We start from the raw sequence: 18,709 nt of genomic DNA, 5'->3' as shown, positions 1-18,709 counted from the left end.
TGACCTGTTTGCCCTGTGTAGGGAACTGAAGGGCATTGTTGGCATTTAATGGCATATACAGTATTAGAAGATGAGCATGTAAATAAGCCTGAGATGGTGCAGTTGATGTTGTTAGGTCCAGTGATTGTGTTGTCTGGATGTATGTGGCAGCAAAGTTGGCATCTGGGTTTACTGCAAGCTCTGGTACCAGTGTCCATGTTCAAATTAAATGTTGTATTATTGTAGGGTGAGGAGATGTTTGAAATTGGTGGGCTGTCTGTGCACAAGAAAAGATTTGCTCCCCCAGTACTTGTGAAAGAGAACTGTCATTATCCAGTAGAGGTTGTAAGTTGCTGATGTTGTGTTGAAATGTTTTGAGTTGAGAGCTGTATGTGAACACTAGTGGTGGTCTGTTATTGTTTCTCTTGGGCCTGTTTTGCAACAGGTTTTCTCTGGGAACCTTTCTGACTTTGTTAGTCTGTTTCTTGACTTCATCAGGTGGATACTTTACTTCCAAAAAGTTTTGTTGTAGATCCCTCATGTGAGAATGTCTTGTCTGTAGGATTGGAGCAGATGCGGCTGTAGCATAGAGCCTGTCTGTATGCAGTGGATTGTTTGGTATGTTTAGGATGGTAGCTGGAGGCACGTAGGTATGTTGGTCAGTAGATTTCTGGTGTCCAGAAAATGTATTTCTTACATAGATTGGTTCATTGTCAGGTTGATGGTGGGGTGAAAGTCATTGAATGCCTGGTGGAATATGTCCAGGGCTTCTTTACCATATGTCCAGACAATAAAAATGTCATCAATGTATCACAGGTATAAGAGAAGTATGAGTGGGTGGGAGTTTAGGAAGCACTACTCCAAGTCAGCCATAAAGATGTTAGCATACTGTGGGGCCATACGAGTGCCCATGGCTGCACCATTGATCTGAAGGAACAAGTTGTAACCAGATCTGAAGTGGTTATGGGTGAAAACAAAATGGCACAGTTTGGTGGCAAAGTCAGCTGTGGTGCTGTCAGAAATCATATTTCTTATGGCTTGTAATCCATCTTTGTGTGTGATGTTGGTATATAGAGATTCTACATCCATGGTGGCTTCCAGCCTGCGACCCATCCCGAAGGTTGTCGGCAGTGGGGCTAGGATGGATAACCCCCCTACGACATTGGTGCTGTGCAACGCTAGGTCTATAAATAATAAGACCATGGTCCTTCGGGACTTCCTGTTGGTACAGAAGGTAGACCTGGTGTGCGTGACAGGGAGACCGTTGCTCTCTCCCAGCTTGCCCCTCCTGGGTTCTTGGTCCTACACCAATCATGGACTAGGGGGCGGGGGGAGGAGTGGCTATTTTCATTCGGGAGGTTTACTCCTTCAGGGTGCTCCTGTCATTGGAGATCACGGGCATCGAGTGTGTCGGCCTGGTGTGGGAGGCTGGGGAAAGTGTGGCGATTTGGCTGGTGTACCGACTGCCTAACGCACCGGCCAATAGCGAGCTGTCCCTGATGGAGGCTGTATCAGGCTGGGCGCTGGAACACCCTAGGCTAAAAGTCCTGGGTGACTTCAATGTCCATGCCGATGACGCAGCTTCCATTCAGGCAGCGGACCTAGTGTCGTCCATGGCGGTGCTGGGACTCTCCCAATTTATAACGACCCCCACTCACCGGGCCGGGCACACGCTCGATTTGATCTTCGCGGCTGGGGTAACAGTGGACCAGATTACTGCTTTGGCAGTACCATGGTCAGACCACCATGCCCTGAGGGCCCATCTGAATGTTCCACCCCAGCCCTGTTTAGGCAGCGAGCATATTTTAGCTCGCCCACGGAGCCAAATGGACCCAGTGCAGCTCCAAATGGCCCTGTGGGATCTGATGCCCCCTGGCGGCTTGTTGAATGAGCTTGATGACTGGCACAGTTGGTTCTTTGCGGCCATCGATGAGATCGCTCCCCGGCGCCCTCTGCGCCCTCGCTCTAGGCTTGCTCCCTGGTTTACCCAGGAGTTGCGGCTTATGAAGTGAGAGCTGAGATGGCTAGAGACGGTTGTGCCGTGCTCGAGACGAAGCTACAAGAGCATCTTATAGGACGTTTATGAGATCCTATGAGATGGCAGTCAAAGCTGCTATGAGAGAGTTCCATGCGGCTATAATTGCGTCTGCGAGCTCACACCCAGCCCAATTGTTTAGAATGATTCGGTCTATAACAGCTCTGCCACAGGGCAGAACAAACACTAGGGAATTGGATATTGGATGTGAGGCATTTGCGAGCTATTTCGTGGATAAAGTCTTGGCGCTTCGCCGTGATCTCCCTGCCACAGTTGAAACAGTGAGTGAACTCGAGACCCCTTGCGCGTCTTTGACTCCGGCTTTGGACTATTTCAGCCTGATCTGCCTGGAGAAAGTGAACAGATTGCTCGCGGCTGTACGCCTAACCACATGCAGCCTTGATCCGTGCCCTTCCTGGCTCATTAAAGTGGGTCATGAGGGGTTTCGAGCTGCCCTAAGGGAGATTATCAACAAGTCCCTCTCTAAGGGGCAGTTCCCGGGGACGCTCAAGGAAGCAATGGTCTGCCCTCTCCTGAAAAAAACATCTCTGGATCTGGCCGAATTGGCCAACTATCGGCCAATTTCCAATTTGCCCTGTCTGGGCAAATTTATTGAGAGGGCGATGGCAATACAGTTGCAGGGCTTTCTGGATGACACTTCTGTATTAGATCCCTTCCAGTCCGGCTTTCGCCCGGGACACAGGACGGAGACAGCACTGGTAGCTCTTAATGACGACCTCTGGAGGCATCTGGATCGGGGTGGCTCGGCGGTACTGATGCTGTTGGACCTGTCGGCTGCGTTCGACACGGTCGACCATTGGTTGCTGACCCACCGCCTCACCGACGTGGGGATACAGGGGCTTGCCTTGCAATGGCTTGCTTCCTTTCTCCAGGGTCGGGGACAAAGGGTGGTGCTCGGGGAACAGCAGTCCAGGAGACACCCACTTGAGTGCGGAGTGCCTCAGGGGGCGGTGCTTTCCCTGATGTTATTTAACATCTATGTGCACCCCCTTGCCCAGATTGCTCGGAGGTATGGGCTGGATTGTCACCAGTACGCTGATGACACCCAGCTCTATCTGATGTTGGGCGGCCAGTCAGACTCCAGACTGGAAGATCTGGACCGGGCATTGCAAGCCAAGGCTGGTTGGCTCAGACTGAGTAGGCTGAAGCTAAATCCAGCAAAGGTGCCTGAGTTGGGGCAGTTTGAGGATGGGGATCCTGCTCCCGACCTTTGATAGGGCACCGTTAGTGCCAGCGCTGGAGGTTAGGAGTTTGGGAGTGCTCCTGGATTCCTTCTTAACAATGGAGGCCCAGGTAGCAGCCACTAGTAAGTCGGCCTTTTACCATCTTCGGCTGATTCAGCAGTTGGTTCCCTTCCTCGATTGTGATGATCTGGCTACAGTGATCCATGCGATGATCACCTTGAGATTAGACTACTGTAACGCTCTCTACATGGGGCTGCCCTTGTCCCAAATCTGGAAGCTGCAGCTAGTGTAGAACGCCACAGCCAGGCTTTTGATGGGTCTCCCTCAATGGGAGCACATCCGGCCTGCGCTAAAGTCACTGCACTGGCTGCCAATAGCATACCGAATTCGCTTCAAGGTGCTGATACTTACCTTTAAAGCCAGGGTCTGACGTACCTGTGGGACTACCTTTCCCCATGCATACCACAGAGAGCACTACGGTTGGGGTCACAACATCGACTAATCATTCCAGGCCCTAAGGATGCCAGGTTTGATGTTAATAGGGCCAGGGCCTTTTCAGTGGCGGCTCCTCACTGGTGGAATGAGCACCCGGAGGAGATCAGGGCCCTGTGGGACCTTTTACAGTTCTGCAGGGCCTGCAAGACGGAGGTCTTCCACCAGGCTTTCAACTAGGAGCCGCCCACCACTACAACCAACTACCACTATTATTAACATCTGCGGTAAAGGGCCGGCCCCAGCTTGGAGATCAAGCCACACCGTCGTGGGAGACAGGAAGATCGCTGAGTTGGGAACTTTGGTGTTACATCTAAAGCATGCCACCTTAACGTAATGAAGGAATGACTATTACTGCGAGCACTTTAATTGTATGATTGTTTTAAAAATGTTTTAAATATTTTATGTGGATTTGGTACACTCTACCGCTCAATGTAAGCCGCCCTGAGCCTGTTCGTGGGGAGGGCGGGATACAAATGCAATAAATTTTATTTATTTATATCCCACCCTCCCCACCATTTGGTAGGTTCAGGGCGGCTAACAACATCAGTAAGTGTACATTAAAATTCCAATTAAAACTGTTAATCAGTATAAAATCATACTATATAAACATAACTTACAATAAAAGATGGCAGTCTTCTAATATCAACTGTCAGCTGAATGGTGTTAACGGGCTCCCGCCCGGCTATGAAGCCTCAGATTGGTGGCACTGTTGGAATTATTGGTACAGTTGGTAGTCAGGCTCCCTATTTAAAAGCCTGGCGGAAGAGCTCTGTTTTACAGGCCCTGCAGAACTGTAAGAGGTTCCGCAGCACCCTGATGTCCCCTGAGAACTTGTTCCACCAGTGAGGGGCCGCCACAGAAAAGGCCTTGGCCCTCATTGTAACCAACCTGTCCTCTTTAGGCCCCGTAAGAGCCAGGCAATTTTGGGAACCCGATCTCAGTACTCGCTGGGGTACGTGCAGGGAAAGGTGGTCCTTTAGGTAAGTAGGTCTCTGGCCATAAAGGGCTTTAAAGGTAAGAACCAGCACCTTGAACCGTATCTGGTATGCTATAGGCAGCCAGTGCAGGGTTTTTAGGGCAGGCTGGATGTGTTCCCGCATTGGAAGACACAACAGCCTCACCGCTGCATTCTGCACCAGCTGCAGCTTCTGGATTTGAGACAAGGGCAGCCCCATGTAGAGAGCATTGCAGTAATCCAATCTTGAGGTGACCAATGCGTGGATCACCGTTGCTAGGTCATTGCATTCAAGGAAGGGAACCAACTGCCTAATCAGCCATAGATGATAAATGGCCAACTTTGCAGTGGCTGCTACCTTGGCCTCCATTGTTAGGGAGGTGTCCAGGAGCACTCCTAACCTTCGGTGCTGGCACCAACGGCGCCCCATCGAAGGTCGGGAGAGGGATCCCTAACCTTGGACCGCTCCGACTCAGGCACAGGACCTCCGTCTTCATCGGATTCAATTTCAGTCAGCTCTGTCTAAGCCAACCAGCCACGACTTTCAACGCCTGGTCCAGATCTCCTGGACTAGAGTCTGGCTGGCTGTCCAACAACAGATAGAGCTGGGTATCGTCAGCATATTGATGACAACCCAGCCCATGTCTCCGGGCAATCTGGGCGAGGGGGCGCATATAGATGTTAAACAAACAAACAAAAATAAAGTAGTATTCTCTGGAAGGTTGTTCAAAGATTATATTTTCCTTAGAAAGTCTGTGGTGTTGTGAACATAACTAGGAGCATTGATGGCATAGGGTCCTAGAACAGAATCCATATATCCAGATACCCCTGTGGTGATACATGTGCCTATGCCTGAGACAATGGGGTGTCCTGGGTTGCCAGGTTTGTGTATTTTGGGTAGAAGATAAAAGTTACCTGGTTGAGGTTCCTTTGGTGTGTCTGAAAGGATTTGTTCCTGAATGTGCAGGGGTGATTCCTTTATAATCTTGTTTAGTTCTATTTTGTATTCCTGTGTATTCCTAATGTATGATGTCCTGTGTGTGTATTAAAGGATTAAGGTTTAGCAGTTATTATTTGGATCTTTCAGGAATGTCATAAAGAAAAAAAATCTTATCTCTTCCCTTTGTGGATGTTGTGAAGACCTGCATCCTGATCCAGCAAGGGTAGTTTCTATCCGCAAATTGTCTTCTGCTCTCAGCTTGTTCCCTGGGCTGGACCCTGTGCATGCTTCTGGGATAAAAATGGACTGGAATGCTGAAACAGACTGAATAGGGATTAAGTCCCATTGCATAGAGTAACACCTAAATTGGGCAGTTAGGGGCTACTTGTCCTGTAACTGGTGCTGGGTTAGGTCTATGCCAGGGGTGGCCAAACTTGCTTAATGTAAGAGCCACATAGAATAAACGTCAGATGTTTGAGAGCCACAAGACATGAACATGCACGTTTTTAAAAATATGCAAATTTGCATATTAAATTAAATTAAAGAGACAAATGCCTTCTCCGAGCCAAGCCAGTTTTACAATGTGGCAGGGCTTGGAGGGAGGGGAGAATGATAGAAAGAAAGGTGGAAAGAAAGAAAGTGGAAAGAAAGCAAATAGATGGGGGAGGGGAGGAGAGGTGGAAAGAAAACAACTTTAAATGTGTCCTTTGAGCCCCCCACGCTGGCTGGCTTGGAGAAGAGATTTAAAGAGACAAATACCTTCTCCAAGCTGGCTGGTGCGGGGTGGGGGTGGGGCTTTGAGAATATGTTTATAGTTTAAGTTGCTTTCTTTCTCTGCTCCCCCCCCCCCCGCAAGCCTACCCAGGGAGGGTCTTCGCCCCCCCCCCCCCCGCAAGCCTACCCAGGGAGGGGAACACTGGCTGGGGAAGGGAAGACTAATTGGAGAGGCATGCCTCCCCTTTGCTTCCCCAGCCCCCCTGCCAGGAGCTGCCCAATATGTGTGAAAGAGCTGCATGTGGCCCCCGAGCCACAGTTTGGCCACTCCTGGTCTATGCACACAAGCAACTATAGGTAGTCAAGATTAATCATACTGATGTTTTATTCATTAAACATTCATCAGTGCACATAAGTTTCCTTGTATCAGGGCCCTTTACTGTATATACTGAGTCTTTCTGGAGGAAAAAGTACACACAAGAGCCTTGCACATGAGCTTGGTTAGGCAGTTTGATATTAATCTTTTTGATCCTTTCTTCCTGCTTTGAGCAAGGATATAAATCCATGTGCATGCCTTGGTATGTTACTGGTCAAGGCTGGTTTTGAAGTTCAACATAATTTCAATCTGAACCCTTTCTTCCCCCCCCCCCCCAATGAAACAGAATATCAGCTTGCAAGGCCCTCTGATACAAACCGAAGAGAAATGTTGTTTGGAAGTCTTGCCAAGACTGGCCATCCTATGAAGAAGTTCTTCTGGGGTACGTTGTGTCATAATATGTCATATATTTAAGTGATATGTTTAAAATATTAAATGTGAAATTTGTGACAGTTATCACTAATGCAAGAGCTTGTTTAAAAAGTTGGATAAATAATTTTCCAAAGTATCTATGTTGTCAGTTTATATCTCAATCTGTCTGTTGAGTGGTGTTGAAAGTCATGACCTAGCATATCTCATATTCATGTAGTTTTATACATTATATTATACAAGAGAAAAGTCCCGCTCTGTCCCCCCGCTCCAAAGCGAGCCCCGGGCGGCTTGTAGCCACCGGGTCTCGCTGCTCCCCCCCACCAAGCGAGGGCTAGGCCGGCTGGGTCCGCGGCGGAGGCGGCAGCGGCGAGGCCGGCTGCCTCCCCCCCAAGTGAGAGCCAGCGGCTTGCAGCCGGCTGGGCCTCGCGGCCGGGGCGGCGGCAAACTCCAGCCCTCGTTCCAAGAGCGTTCCCTGCGCATGTGCAGGGAACGCTCTTTTTTACTTTTGTCAAATTAAGGCCCCCCACACAATTTTTACACACTTTAAGATTTTTGTGCACACGTGGGGACCACCCCACGTGTGCACAAACCTCTCCCTGCCCCCCAGGTGGCCCCGGAGCGCGGATTTAGATATTAGATATATAGATTATAATGTCCCCAAGATTCCATTTTGTACAAGAAAAAATGTTGCTTGTGAGCTCACAAAGGTGGGATCATAGAACAGTTTCCATAGATTTGGGTTTCTTTCAATAGTAGTTCAGAAAATTATTTTACATCATTATACAGGTCTGCTTAGGCTTTTTAGAGTAGGGGTAGAGAAAAATATGTCTAGCAAATTAATGTGGAAAAGAATGCCAAGAGAGAGGTGACTAGTTTAGTATCATACAAAGCAAACAGGTAACTCTTGAGTGTTAGTACGAGGGGATTGTTCCTGTTCCTTCCCAAACTATTCCTCTTGGACTGCTCCTGCAATCCTGCTGCTGTGTGGTGGTGCTCTGTGCAGTTTTTTTCAGGCTGCAGGTAGAGAGGAAGGAAAGAACAAAGCAAGCAAGTGAGATGATGGGGGAGACCTCTTTCTCTCTAAAATTATGTTCCTGGCAGATGGAGGCTTAGAAGGGGGGATTGGATTGGCATCAGGAGGGGTATGAGACAGTGGGGAGAGGTCTTGCTCAGCTGACCTCATGGACAAAATGCTTGTATATTATTTTCAACACATACAATTTTTCAGTAGTTTATACAACTTTAATTTTTAACATTTGTAGGTAATGCAGACACTCTTAAACATAACCCCAAGCAAAATGGCATTGATACCTACACCAGGCTGAGGGAATTCTGGCAGCGCTATTACTCTGCTCACTATATGACTTTAGTTGTGCAGTCCAAAGGTAATTTCTCTTCGGTTTCTATTGTAGATGTGTGTTGTGATACAGTGAATTGATGTTTGGGTGGTGCTTGACATGGGTGCGAATTGCAGAAGTTCTCCTTCATTGTCTTGTACAGTACAAAATGGCAGCGTTATTTTAATCAATAAGTATTTGGATTATCTGGCTAAAAGCTCTCCATTCTTTCATTTGCGTAATTATATTTTTGTTTTGTTTGTAGTTAATCTCAATGAGGCAGGTGTTCCCTTTAGAGAATGAGGTTTTCCCTGAAGGGACATTTGAAATCCAGTAACCTTTCAAGTAGAGCCTTCTGTTTGGTTTCAGTCATTTGCATAAAGTTTCATTAACTATGTTACTTAACATCCTTACTCAGTCCTAATTGGTCTAATTGAAATTTTGGTACATTGGACTGGACTGCTTTACACTCCAAGCACAATGGAAGACAGGAGGGCCTAGCGTGATGTAGTCCATGGAGTCGTGAAGAATCGGACTCGACTGTGCGGCTGAATAACAACAACACACTCCAGGTTAAACCAGCCTGCAGAAGGATGGGTTTTGGATTGTAAATGTCTATCGCTGGAGAGGAAGGGTCTGAACTGGCGAACAATTTCCTCAAAGAGTTCCAGGATATCCAAGCCATCCCTCAGTGTTTCTTGGCACAAACATTGAAAAACACAGTGTTCCAGAATGTGTGCTGTGTTAGAATGCAGGTGAACAGACCACGTGATTCTTCTTGCTCCCTGTTGAACCTTTCAGGAAGGTCCTGCAATCTGTTAAGAAATATTGCAACTGAGTAGCCAAGTGACACCCTCAAGGGATAGTGATCACTTCCAGCCCTATTGCCTTCCTCAAAATCATGGGTGTATTGTAAAAGCAATGATGAGACGAAGATGTAATCTATTGTGCTGGCACCCTGGGTGGACAAGTATGTATAAGTGCCATGAAAGGAGTCATATATGGTTGCATGGAGCCATTGTAGATGATGGGAGGATAGTATTTTTAGAAATCTCAAACCCAACCTGTTCAGGAGCTGGGCCTGAGATAACATAGCTAAAAACATGCTTGCTTAGGGGCTTGGTTGTTTATACACTTTGAGGTACCAGAAGAACTGGCACCAGTCCTTGCATTGAGGTCACCGCATAGGGGAATATGGGAGTTGGGGAACTGGGCATCTAGAGCATCCAAGGTGGTGGACAGGTTATCCCAGATAGCATCTATGCTTGAATACGTAGAACTTCTAGGTGAAATATATCTGTTCACACAGAGAAGAGATCCAATGTGTTTGCCTCTAATCTCTAGCACCTGGATGTGATTCTGGGTGCCACTCTTCAGACCTGGATGTCAGCCTTGAGGTCAACTGAGACAAAGATTACTAGACCCCCCCCCACTAGCACAACCTTTAGTGTGGGTTTTAATGGCAGGGACAGCAAATGCTTGGGAGCCCTGTAGAAATAGGGGGCTGTAATCTCCTGGGACCAAGTTTCCTGCAAATGTATTATGTCACATTTTTGCAGAAATAGAAAGAAGTTTCAATCGTGGCATTTATTCCCCCATCCCATAAGGTTCAAGGAGAGGTGTAGTAGTCAGTCTAGCCTCTTGATTCTATTCAGTTCTCCACTGGGGTCCACTTGAATGGATCCATTTTGAGTGAGGGCACTGGGGCTAAAGTAGAAGTCTTGCTGGTTGGGCCCATTGGATGGGGCCCTGTTGTACCCAGCTTGTGGCCCTCTAAAAACTATTAAAGCACCCTTTTTCAGGGACTGAGAGTTTGCCAAAGGTCTGGGTGAAAACATATTCATTGTGTGGAATTGATCCACCTTCTGTAGAAATAGCTTCTGAGGGACTAAAAATTCCTGGGGAAGCATGGACAGTAGGGGGGTTACTTGGGGCCATCTCTGCACTAACTACAATTAAGGGAGAAATGGGAGGAAATGGGGGCAAGGGTGCTGTCCTTCGTACCTAAGACCCTGGTCCTCAGCTGCTCCAGCCTGTCAGTGATGGACTTTCACTCATTATCTGGAAGAGCTTTGAAACAGTTGATTAGGTCTGCCTCAGTAGAGAGATTCTGAATGCTAGTTGAGATGTACCCTGTCTTGGTCTCCATATTAGCAGGAGGGTCATCCCAGCTAATCAGATCACTATCTGGACTCTAATTGAGTCATGTTTCCTGCCATTGGTCTCAATGTCAGTTCTGGGGCATGATGTCCCTGGACTAAAGAGGGGGGAGTGTGATACATTATTCAAGATTCTGGATGGAAAGATTCCCTTAAAATTCAGGGGTTTTTTTTGTTGCATACTCAGAATGTTTGAATTTTGTTTGAACAACCAAACATTAACAATAATTTGATTGCCCTATAGGAGCAGTTAAGAGTCTCAGTTAGCTTCAGATTGATGGGGAGATTTGGGGTATTCAACAGGGCTTTTAGATGCTGCACTGCACAAAATGTGGAATTCAAGAGGGGAGTTTTATCATCCAATAGGATATCCAAACAAATCTGATAAGGCTGAAAGACTAATTGGTACAAGCTGTTGACTCTGCTGGTGGCTGAAGGCTTAGGGGCCTTTTGGCACCACCGCTCGGTGGGAACATCAACAGAGATGTCATGCCTGTGGTGGTACCACGTTAAGAGTGTAGGTGGCAGGGCACTAGTGTTGTTAGTTTCCAGCATTACACTAATGAGGTAATCCAGTTTTGAAAGTGTTAAGTTCAATGTCAAAAATAATTCCCAGTGTTCTAGTTGTCAGGCAGGAGAGCTGTGCTGTTATATTGACCACTTCCTTTCCCACTCTTCCTGCACTGAAGCAGGCTGACTCACTCCCTGATTCAGATGCTTTGATGTTAACTGAAGGTGCCTCAGTTTGGAAGTCAGGACAGAAAACTGGTTAGCGGTGGGCAGAATTAAACTCAGGGGAATTAGTACATGCAAAGAAGTCCTCAATTCTGCTCCATTAGGAGGCTATATGATAGTCACCTGTATGCATTGGCTGCCAAGAAGATTCATGCAGAACTTTTGCCCTGGTGTTCAGCATGCTGTATTCTACATTATGTCCTGGTCCTGACAATGTTAACATTGTTTTTAACCTTGTTATGTTTTTATTGTAATATTTATTACTGCTTGGGCAGCTATTGTTAATAGCCTTTATTTATTTATTTATTTATTTGTTTGTTTTATACATTCGATTTATTTACCGCTCTGACCCCGAAGGGTGTCTGAGCGGTTTACAGGTAGTTTCAAATACATTTTTCCCTAACTAAGGCCACATAGTATACAGGGGTGGGGCTGCCTACCGGCACCCAGGTGACAGGGCATAAAATTCTACCTACCTACCCACCTACCCTTGAAGAGGATTATGAAGAGACATAAAACCTCTTTGAACTAATTATGGTGTTTTCTGAGCTTAGAGTCTTACCATAAGGGAATTGCTGGAATGTCACAAGATGCAGACTTGCTTTGTTAATTTCACTAATTTTACTTCGACAAGCTGGAAAACTTTTGTAGCAAATGCTATTGTTATTTTTGTTTACTTATTGGAATGAATCCTGCTCTCTGGCCAGTGCACCAAATTCCATTCTAAAGCTCCCTTAAAATATCAGTTTAGAAATTCAGTTTCAAATTTCAGTGTAAAAATTCATGCTGTAACATTAATAAACCTATGAGAAAGGATGTGGGTAAGGGGAGAGAATTGACTGAAAAAACATAGTTTCAAAGTATTGAACTCAAAACAAAATAAAATCTTCTGAAACAAAATCCAAGCAGGCAAGCAAAAAAGTCCTTCTGAGGAAAGAAGTAGAAAGGGCAAGTGGGAGCAGCTCCTGGAGCAGGTTCGTGAGGGTGTCTTTGCTTGCCTGCCTTTCCTTTCACACACACACACAACCTTTATTGGCATGAAAGCACAAAACATCATGGAAATACGGGAAAATACTAAGATGCATCAGTCACTTACACTTGGCTATTCAAGCCTCGTCTTCTGATTGCATCATGTCTTTGCCTGCCTGCCTGCCTTTCCTTTCTGTCACAGGGCTGTTGGTCTTGTATGGCAACTGTGGTTTCATGTGAAACATAAAACATGCCAGGTACAGCCACACCCCTGGATGTGACCCCGTCTTGGGTGTAAGTGTAATGAGGGTGTGCTGCATGAATTGAGCCGACAGGCTTGATAATGTTTTCACTTTAGCCAGTTGAACAACGTATTCTCCTCCCACAAAATAACTAGACTGCAGGCAGCATCTTCACCTTACCCTTGTTCTAAGAATTTGCTACATCAGGTTGTTGAACTTTTTCCTCCCTTGCTAGAAACTTTGGATATTCTGGAAAAATGGGTGACAGAAATCTTCTCGGAAATCCCTAATAAGTAAGATACTTCTCCTACAATTTTTGTAATAAGATGTATGTACCATTTTGTATGCAGATCACACAACGAAATCAGCTTCCCAAACCTGTTCTCATCAGTGTTCCCTCTAAGCTGAGTTAGTGTGAGCTACCTCACAGTTTTTTAGCCCCTGGCTCACACATTTTTGTCTTAGCTCAGGAAGGATGACTTAAAAATTAGCAAACTAATTTATAAAGAAGCCAAATCGCTCAGTCACAACTTTAATGCCAGTAGCTCACAAAGTAGAATTTTTGCTCACATGACTCCACAGCTCAGAGGGAGCATTGGTTCTCATTCTCCTTGGTTCATCCCTAGTTTTCTCTGCTTCCTTGCTGGAATGTTTCCCCATTGCTACTTTTCTGTCTGTCTTTCTCCCAGATTCTGTTAACAGTGGTGGTGGTGAGGGGTGGAATAAGGAAAAAAAGTTGCATTGTTGGGTTTCCCCAACTAATACAGAAGGGCACAGAGGTTTGGGGGAAGAGGGAAGAAAGCTATTGCAAAAGGTTGGAGGAAACATGCTATTCACTGACATTTGTAAACAGTTCCCGCCTGCCTGTTATGACTGGTAGTTTTTCATTGTTAAAATGAGGGAGTGCTTCAGTTTGGAGGCAGCTGGCAATTGTGGATATAGTGTAGCATAACTTTATTGTAGTTACAGCAAGACTTTATCATAGCTGCAGTATGTGTTGCTGTGTGATAGTCTTGGATATGACTGCCTTTATGTTGCCTGGGGACTGACCCCCTCCATAAATTTGGATGCCCACCATCTTTGTGGCACAGGGTCAGACTTCACTGTCAAATAATGTAATTTATTCCTTGGAAGTACTCTATTACAATAAAATACGTGTTTTGCATTTTTTTTCATATTAAAAAGTTAAGGCTCCTAATTAACATGTTGACTTCAAAAGAGATACTGAGGTATTCAGTGTTTCCCCTAACGCTATAGCCATTCCACCATACTTGGTTATACTTTCAGTTTTTAGTACTTGTCAGATGTTCCTAATGATGTGGATGTACAGTTTTACTAAGTGGTGTAACAACACAGACTAGTATGTGTTCACATTATTAAAACAATCTGCATAGATGGTAGGAATTCCAGTGTACTGTCAGAGGTCCAAGGACAGTAGCTGCATTCAGATATCACAAAGGAATAGGCTTATTTCTCATGGGCACAATCCTGGCTTGTTGTTATGCTTATGTGCCCCCTTCCTCCTCCCCTCTCCATAAGTTGAGTCTGATTGAAGTTTTCCTGGTTGCAGAAACATTCAGCATGCAGGCACCTGGGCAGACTAGAGTTTTCTTCCCAACAAACTGGAATTGAAGGAATGCACTCCTTCAGCCTAGGTGCCTGCATTCAGATATCAGAGTTTGGCCTGAAGGCTTCCAAAACCAGGAAACCTTTGTTCTGTGCATACAAGTGGGAGAGTATGAGCATGGCAACAAGCCATACCTGTAACAATCAGATGTGTCTCTCAATGCAGCAATTTCTTACTTCAGTTCATTTTTTGCATTATTTGCATCATGGTTTGTGATCCATTTTGTTTTGCCAAGTATGGTGCCTGAAAACATTTTAATATCTAATAGTGTGCAGAAACCCTGGGTTTCTGTTCTAGAGTTTCTTTTAAAAGATAAGGTTAGTGAAATTGATGAAGCCCTTTATTATCATTTAGAAGAGGTACGTTTTTAGGTACATTTTTCTAGGATGTGTGGGCAGAAAGCAGTTTTTTGTTCAAGGTTTGGGTGATTTTGAATGAGCAAGGTAGAACAGCTGTAGCCATGCTGCTATACAGAAGGATCTTCTTTGATGGCAACATGGATCACCTGTCAGGTTTCAGAAAGGGTGCCTCTATTCCCAACATGTGATTGGCAGGTGCTGGATATGGGGGACAGCATCCAGAAGTATGATCCATATATCTGTTGTGTGAATCACTTTTGTTGGATTGCAGTGATGCTATGTGACTTTTTTCTTTTCTATTTAAAGTGATTTATCTAGACCAGTGTTTAGCCACCTGACAGAGCCTTTTGACACACCTGATTTTCACAAACTTTATAGAGGTGAGTGTATAAGATAGGCAGTTCCTTGCAGTGCTGAAACAAATAGTACATTTTGAACTTGACCTTTTCCACACACTTTATTTTTGAGCTGTTATGATGAGTATCAAGGAATAATCATGGCTTTAAATTAACACCTAATGTGTTTCTATTCCCTCAGTTGTTCCAATCAGAAAGACACACTCTTTGAACATCACTTGGGCCCTTCCTCCACAAGATCAGTATTACAGGTGAACTTTTAAACTCGCTTTATGGTGAAACCCTGATGAGAGCACTATGAAATTGAATTAAGTTCAGATTAAATGCTGCAATAGAATAAACTGGCTGGTAATCACAGTGATCACTTTCATTTGTGCGGTTGTATTTTTTGTGTATAAATGATCTATATTTTAGTTGATCTCTCTTTCTAGTTGACTGTTCTAAAAATACTACTTGATGTAGATGAGGTCTTGTTTGTAATCTGCTGCTCGCCAAATCCCAGAACTCTGGATATTCCCATTTTACTTTTTTATTACCGTAATAGCTGTGATTGTCAAGCAGTGGTCTAATCACCTCTTTTCTTTTCTAGAGTAAAGCCACTTCATTATATTTCCTGGCTGGTTGGACATGAAGGCAAAGGCAGTGTTCTTTCATTTCTTAGAAAAAAGTATGTGCTCTGACAGTGCAAATTAATGTCAAAGAATGAAAGAATTAATAATAATAATTGCTCAGTTTAAGAGCTGTATTTGGTTCCACGTGGCTTGTGCAGTGCCAAAAAAAATTAGCTTTGTTTGTGACTGCGCCTGCAATCTAATGCATGCTTATTTGGGAGTAAATACCATTGAACTAGGGGTGTGCATTCGACTAAACCTGAGCTGAGAAAAATATCAAAAAATATGTTGTTGGTATTTTTTGGATATTCTTTCAGCCAGATATAGATTGGGGCTGAATTTTGGCTATCCGAAATGGCCAAGCCTGAAAATCCCAAAAATATTCAGGATTTTTTGGGACCTTCAGATAGTCCCTTTAAATGCCTTGTGGGTGAAGAGCCAGTTTGGTGTAGTGGTTAGGAGCGCAGACTCTAATCTGGGAGAACCGGGTTTGATTCTCCACTCCTGCACATTCAGCTGCTGGTGTGCTTGGGTCAGTCTCTCACGGTTCTCTCACGGCTGTTCTGGACAGAGCAGTTCTCGAAAGAGCTCTCTCAGCCCCACCTACCTCACAGGGTTTCTGTTGTGGGGAGGGGAAGGGAAAGGAGATTGTAAATCGCTCTGAGACACCTTCAGGTAGTGAAGGGCAGGGTGTAAATCCAGTCTCTTCTTCTGAATGCAATGCTTGGAGAAGGTTTTTAAAGGGACAGCGAGCCCTTTAAACTTCTTTGGAGTTCACTCGTGGAGTTGTGGCTTGGAGAAGGAATTTAAAGGGACCACAATCTGACCACTGGTCCAATCTTTTTGAAACTTGGGGTTTCTTTTGAGAAGAGGCACCAGTAGCAATGCCGCAAAGTTGGTGCCTCTACCTCAAAAACAGCCCTCTCCCGAGCCCCAGATACCCCCAGATCAATTCTCCATTGTACTTATGGGGACCATTGACTATAATGGTCCCCATAGGGCATAATGAAGCTGAAACAATTCCGTATTCCTGAATATCTACCAAATCTGAATACCTTACTGGTATTGGGATTTGGGAATATTGGGAAATACCAATATTTCTGGGATTTAATTTACCTGAACTCGAAGAATACTTTTGTTGTTTTTTGCACACTCCTACACTGAACTCAATTGTATTTACTTCTGAGCAAACATGTATAAGGTTTGGCAGCATGTTAAAGAAACTCAGTTATGGAATATTGTGAATTTGGAGAACAGTATTAGTTTGAAATTATATACTAACAAATGTGGGCCCATAAGACTCATGGAGGGGATCCCATCTCCCTCCCGCTATCCCCCACATTTGCAGAAAACTCTTTCGTGTTGGTGTGGCCCCAGTCTACAGATGGGGCCACTTCACTATTAGATATATAGATATCCATTTGTTAAATATGCAAAAGTGACTGGATGGTAGTAAATTTTTTTAATGGAATGGCAATACTTAATGCTATTTCACCAACCCACGCACTGGGCAGCAAACAGAAACCAAATAATTGAAAGGTGCTGCTACTTTATTTATCCTTTGATTTAATGTTTAAAGAAAATGTTAAAAGTAATCTGGATAAATCCCAGTGAGTATCATTGCCATGCATTCTGGGTAGGCACTTTTAAAAAATATTATGTTCCATCCTGTGAAGAGAAGGGGTCGACCAAGGGCAGACCTGGAAATATCCAGTTCATTGGAAGGAGATGCTAAGTTAGATGCTGCCTAAACTTTCTATGCATGGGGGGGTGGGGGTGACACCATTTCCCTCTTTCCACAGTTGATCTCTGACTCCCCCCTGTCATGGACTTCCACGACTCCCCCAGCTATTCTAGGATGTCTTCTGTCCTTACATTAGCAGCATTTGGTGGTGGGAATTTTGTGCTGCAACAGGGGTGCGTGTGTCATACTTACATGGTGAGATATCCTTCAGTCCATGGGAATTTTAGGCAGGATCCAAGCTTCTACTTTGCACAAATTGTACTAATTGGGGCTAGACTAATTGGTGCTTGCCACTTATTTGGGTTTCAATTTCTAGGGTATTTTACTTGTGCTTCCAAAGACCATGTGTATCTTTATTTGTTTATGTGCCTCTTTTGTCTTATAAGCGACAATCAAGGCAGCTAAATAGAGAAGCATAAAACCCAATAAGTGTTTAAAACATTGTAAGAATTTAAAACAGCAGAACACATAAGAAGATTTAGGTAAAACAAGAATATCTGTATATCCAGTCCATTCATACAAAGGCCACCTAGAATAATGCCTTGAATCAGCTCTGAAAAGCCTGCAATAAAGGTGCAGACTTATCTCCAGAGGGAAGGTGTTCCACAATCTAGGGGCAGCAGTTGGAATAGCTTTCCCTTTGATCTCTACCAGCCAGTTCTTAGCGATAAGAGTTCCCTCAGCAGGCCTCATTCAGCAAAACTTTGGCAGGTTGAATGGGCAGTGATGGTCTTTTAGATACCCAAGACCTAATCTACTTATGTTATAAAGGTAAAAACCAAGCCAGTGTAGTTGGTATAGGAATTGGCTTTATATATGTCTTATGGTATACCCCCGCGGGGAGGGCGGGGTATAAATTGAATAAATAAATATAGTAAACCTTGGTCAACATTTTCTGTGCTGTGTTTTCTACCAGTGTAGCTTTCTGGATTGTTTTTGAGGGCAACCCCATGTAGAGTACATTATAGTACTCCAATGTGGGTATTACGAAGGCATGTGTGGCTGTGGCCAGATACACTTTCTTTTGGAATAGTTGTAAATGGCCATTTTATCTTACACAGTATATTGGGAATTTGTGTAAATACTTCCAATGTCAGCTGGTTGTTATGTTTGTAAGACGTGTTATCATTTCTGTCAGATTCTGGGCACTTGCATTATATGGAGGAAATGGTGAGACAGGATTTGAGCAGAATTCCACATATTCAGTCTTCAGTATCTGTGTGACTCTGACCGATGAAGGTTACAAGCATTTCTATGAGGTAAATGCAGCTGCAGCTTGGATTGCTTATGACCGTTGCTTATTCCATTTGCAAAAACCTTGCATGCTTTTTTCCCTATTTTCAGGTTGCTCATGTTGTGTTCCAGTATTTGAAAATGTTGCAGAAAACAGGACCAGATCAAAGGTACCTAAAACTTAGCTGAGTCTCAGAAGTTATCAGTCTCTTTTTGTTATTATATTTGACCAGAAACAACAAATCACAGTAAAGAGTAAATTACCC

General features: G+C 44.6%; 1 protein-coding gene across 1 annotated transcript in view; it reads left to right on the top strand.

The window, feature by feature from the left end:
• The window catches only part of NRDC (nardilysin convertase), a 60,893-nt gene that overhangs the window by 11,375 nt on the left and 30,809 nt on the right, over positions 1–18,709 (top strand). Inside the window, exons 6-13 of the mRNA XM_015411974.1 lie at positions 6,986–7,081; positions 8,334–8,456; positions 12,749–12,806; positions 14,806–14,879; positions 15,037–15,106; positions 15,445–15,522; positions 18,349–18,469; positions 18,555–18,613. Of these exons, the coding sequence (XP_015267460.1) occupies positions 6,986–7,081; positions 8,334–8,456; positions 12,749–12,806; positions 14,806–14,879; positions 15,037–15,106; positions 15,445–15,522; positions 18,349–18,469; positions 18,555–18,613 (679 nt within the window). The remainder of the gene's footprint in view (positions 1–6,985; positions 7,082–8,333; positions 8,457–12,748; positions 12,807–14,805; positions 14,880–15,036; positions 15,107–15,444; positions 15,523–18,348; positions 18,470–18,554; positions 18,614–18,709) is intronic.

The sequence above is a fragment of the Gekko japonicus genome, unplaced genomic scaffold (assembly GCF_001447785.1).
Source record: "Gekko japonicus isolate JY-2015 unplaced genomic scaffold, Gekko_japonicus_V1.1 scaffold664, whole genome shotgun sequence".
NCBI lineage: Eukaryota > Metazoa > Chordata > Lepidosauria > Squamata > Gekkonidae > Gekko > Gekko japonicus.
This window is presented reverse-complemented; position numbering and strand designations above follow the sequence as displayed.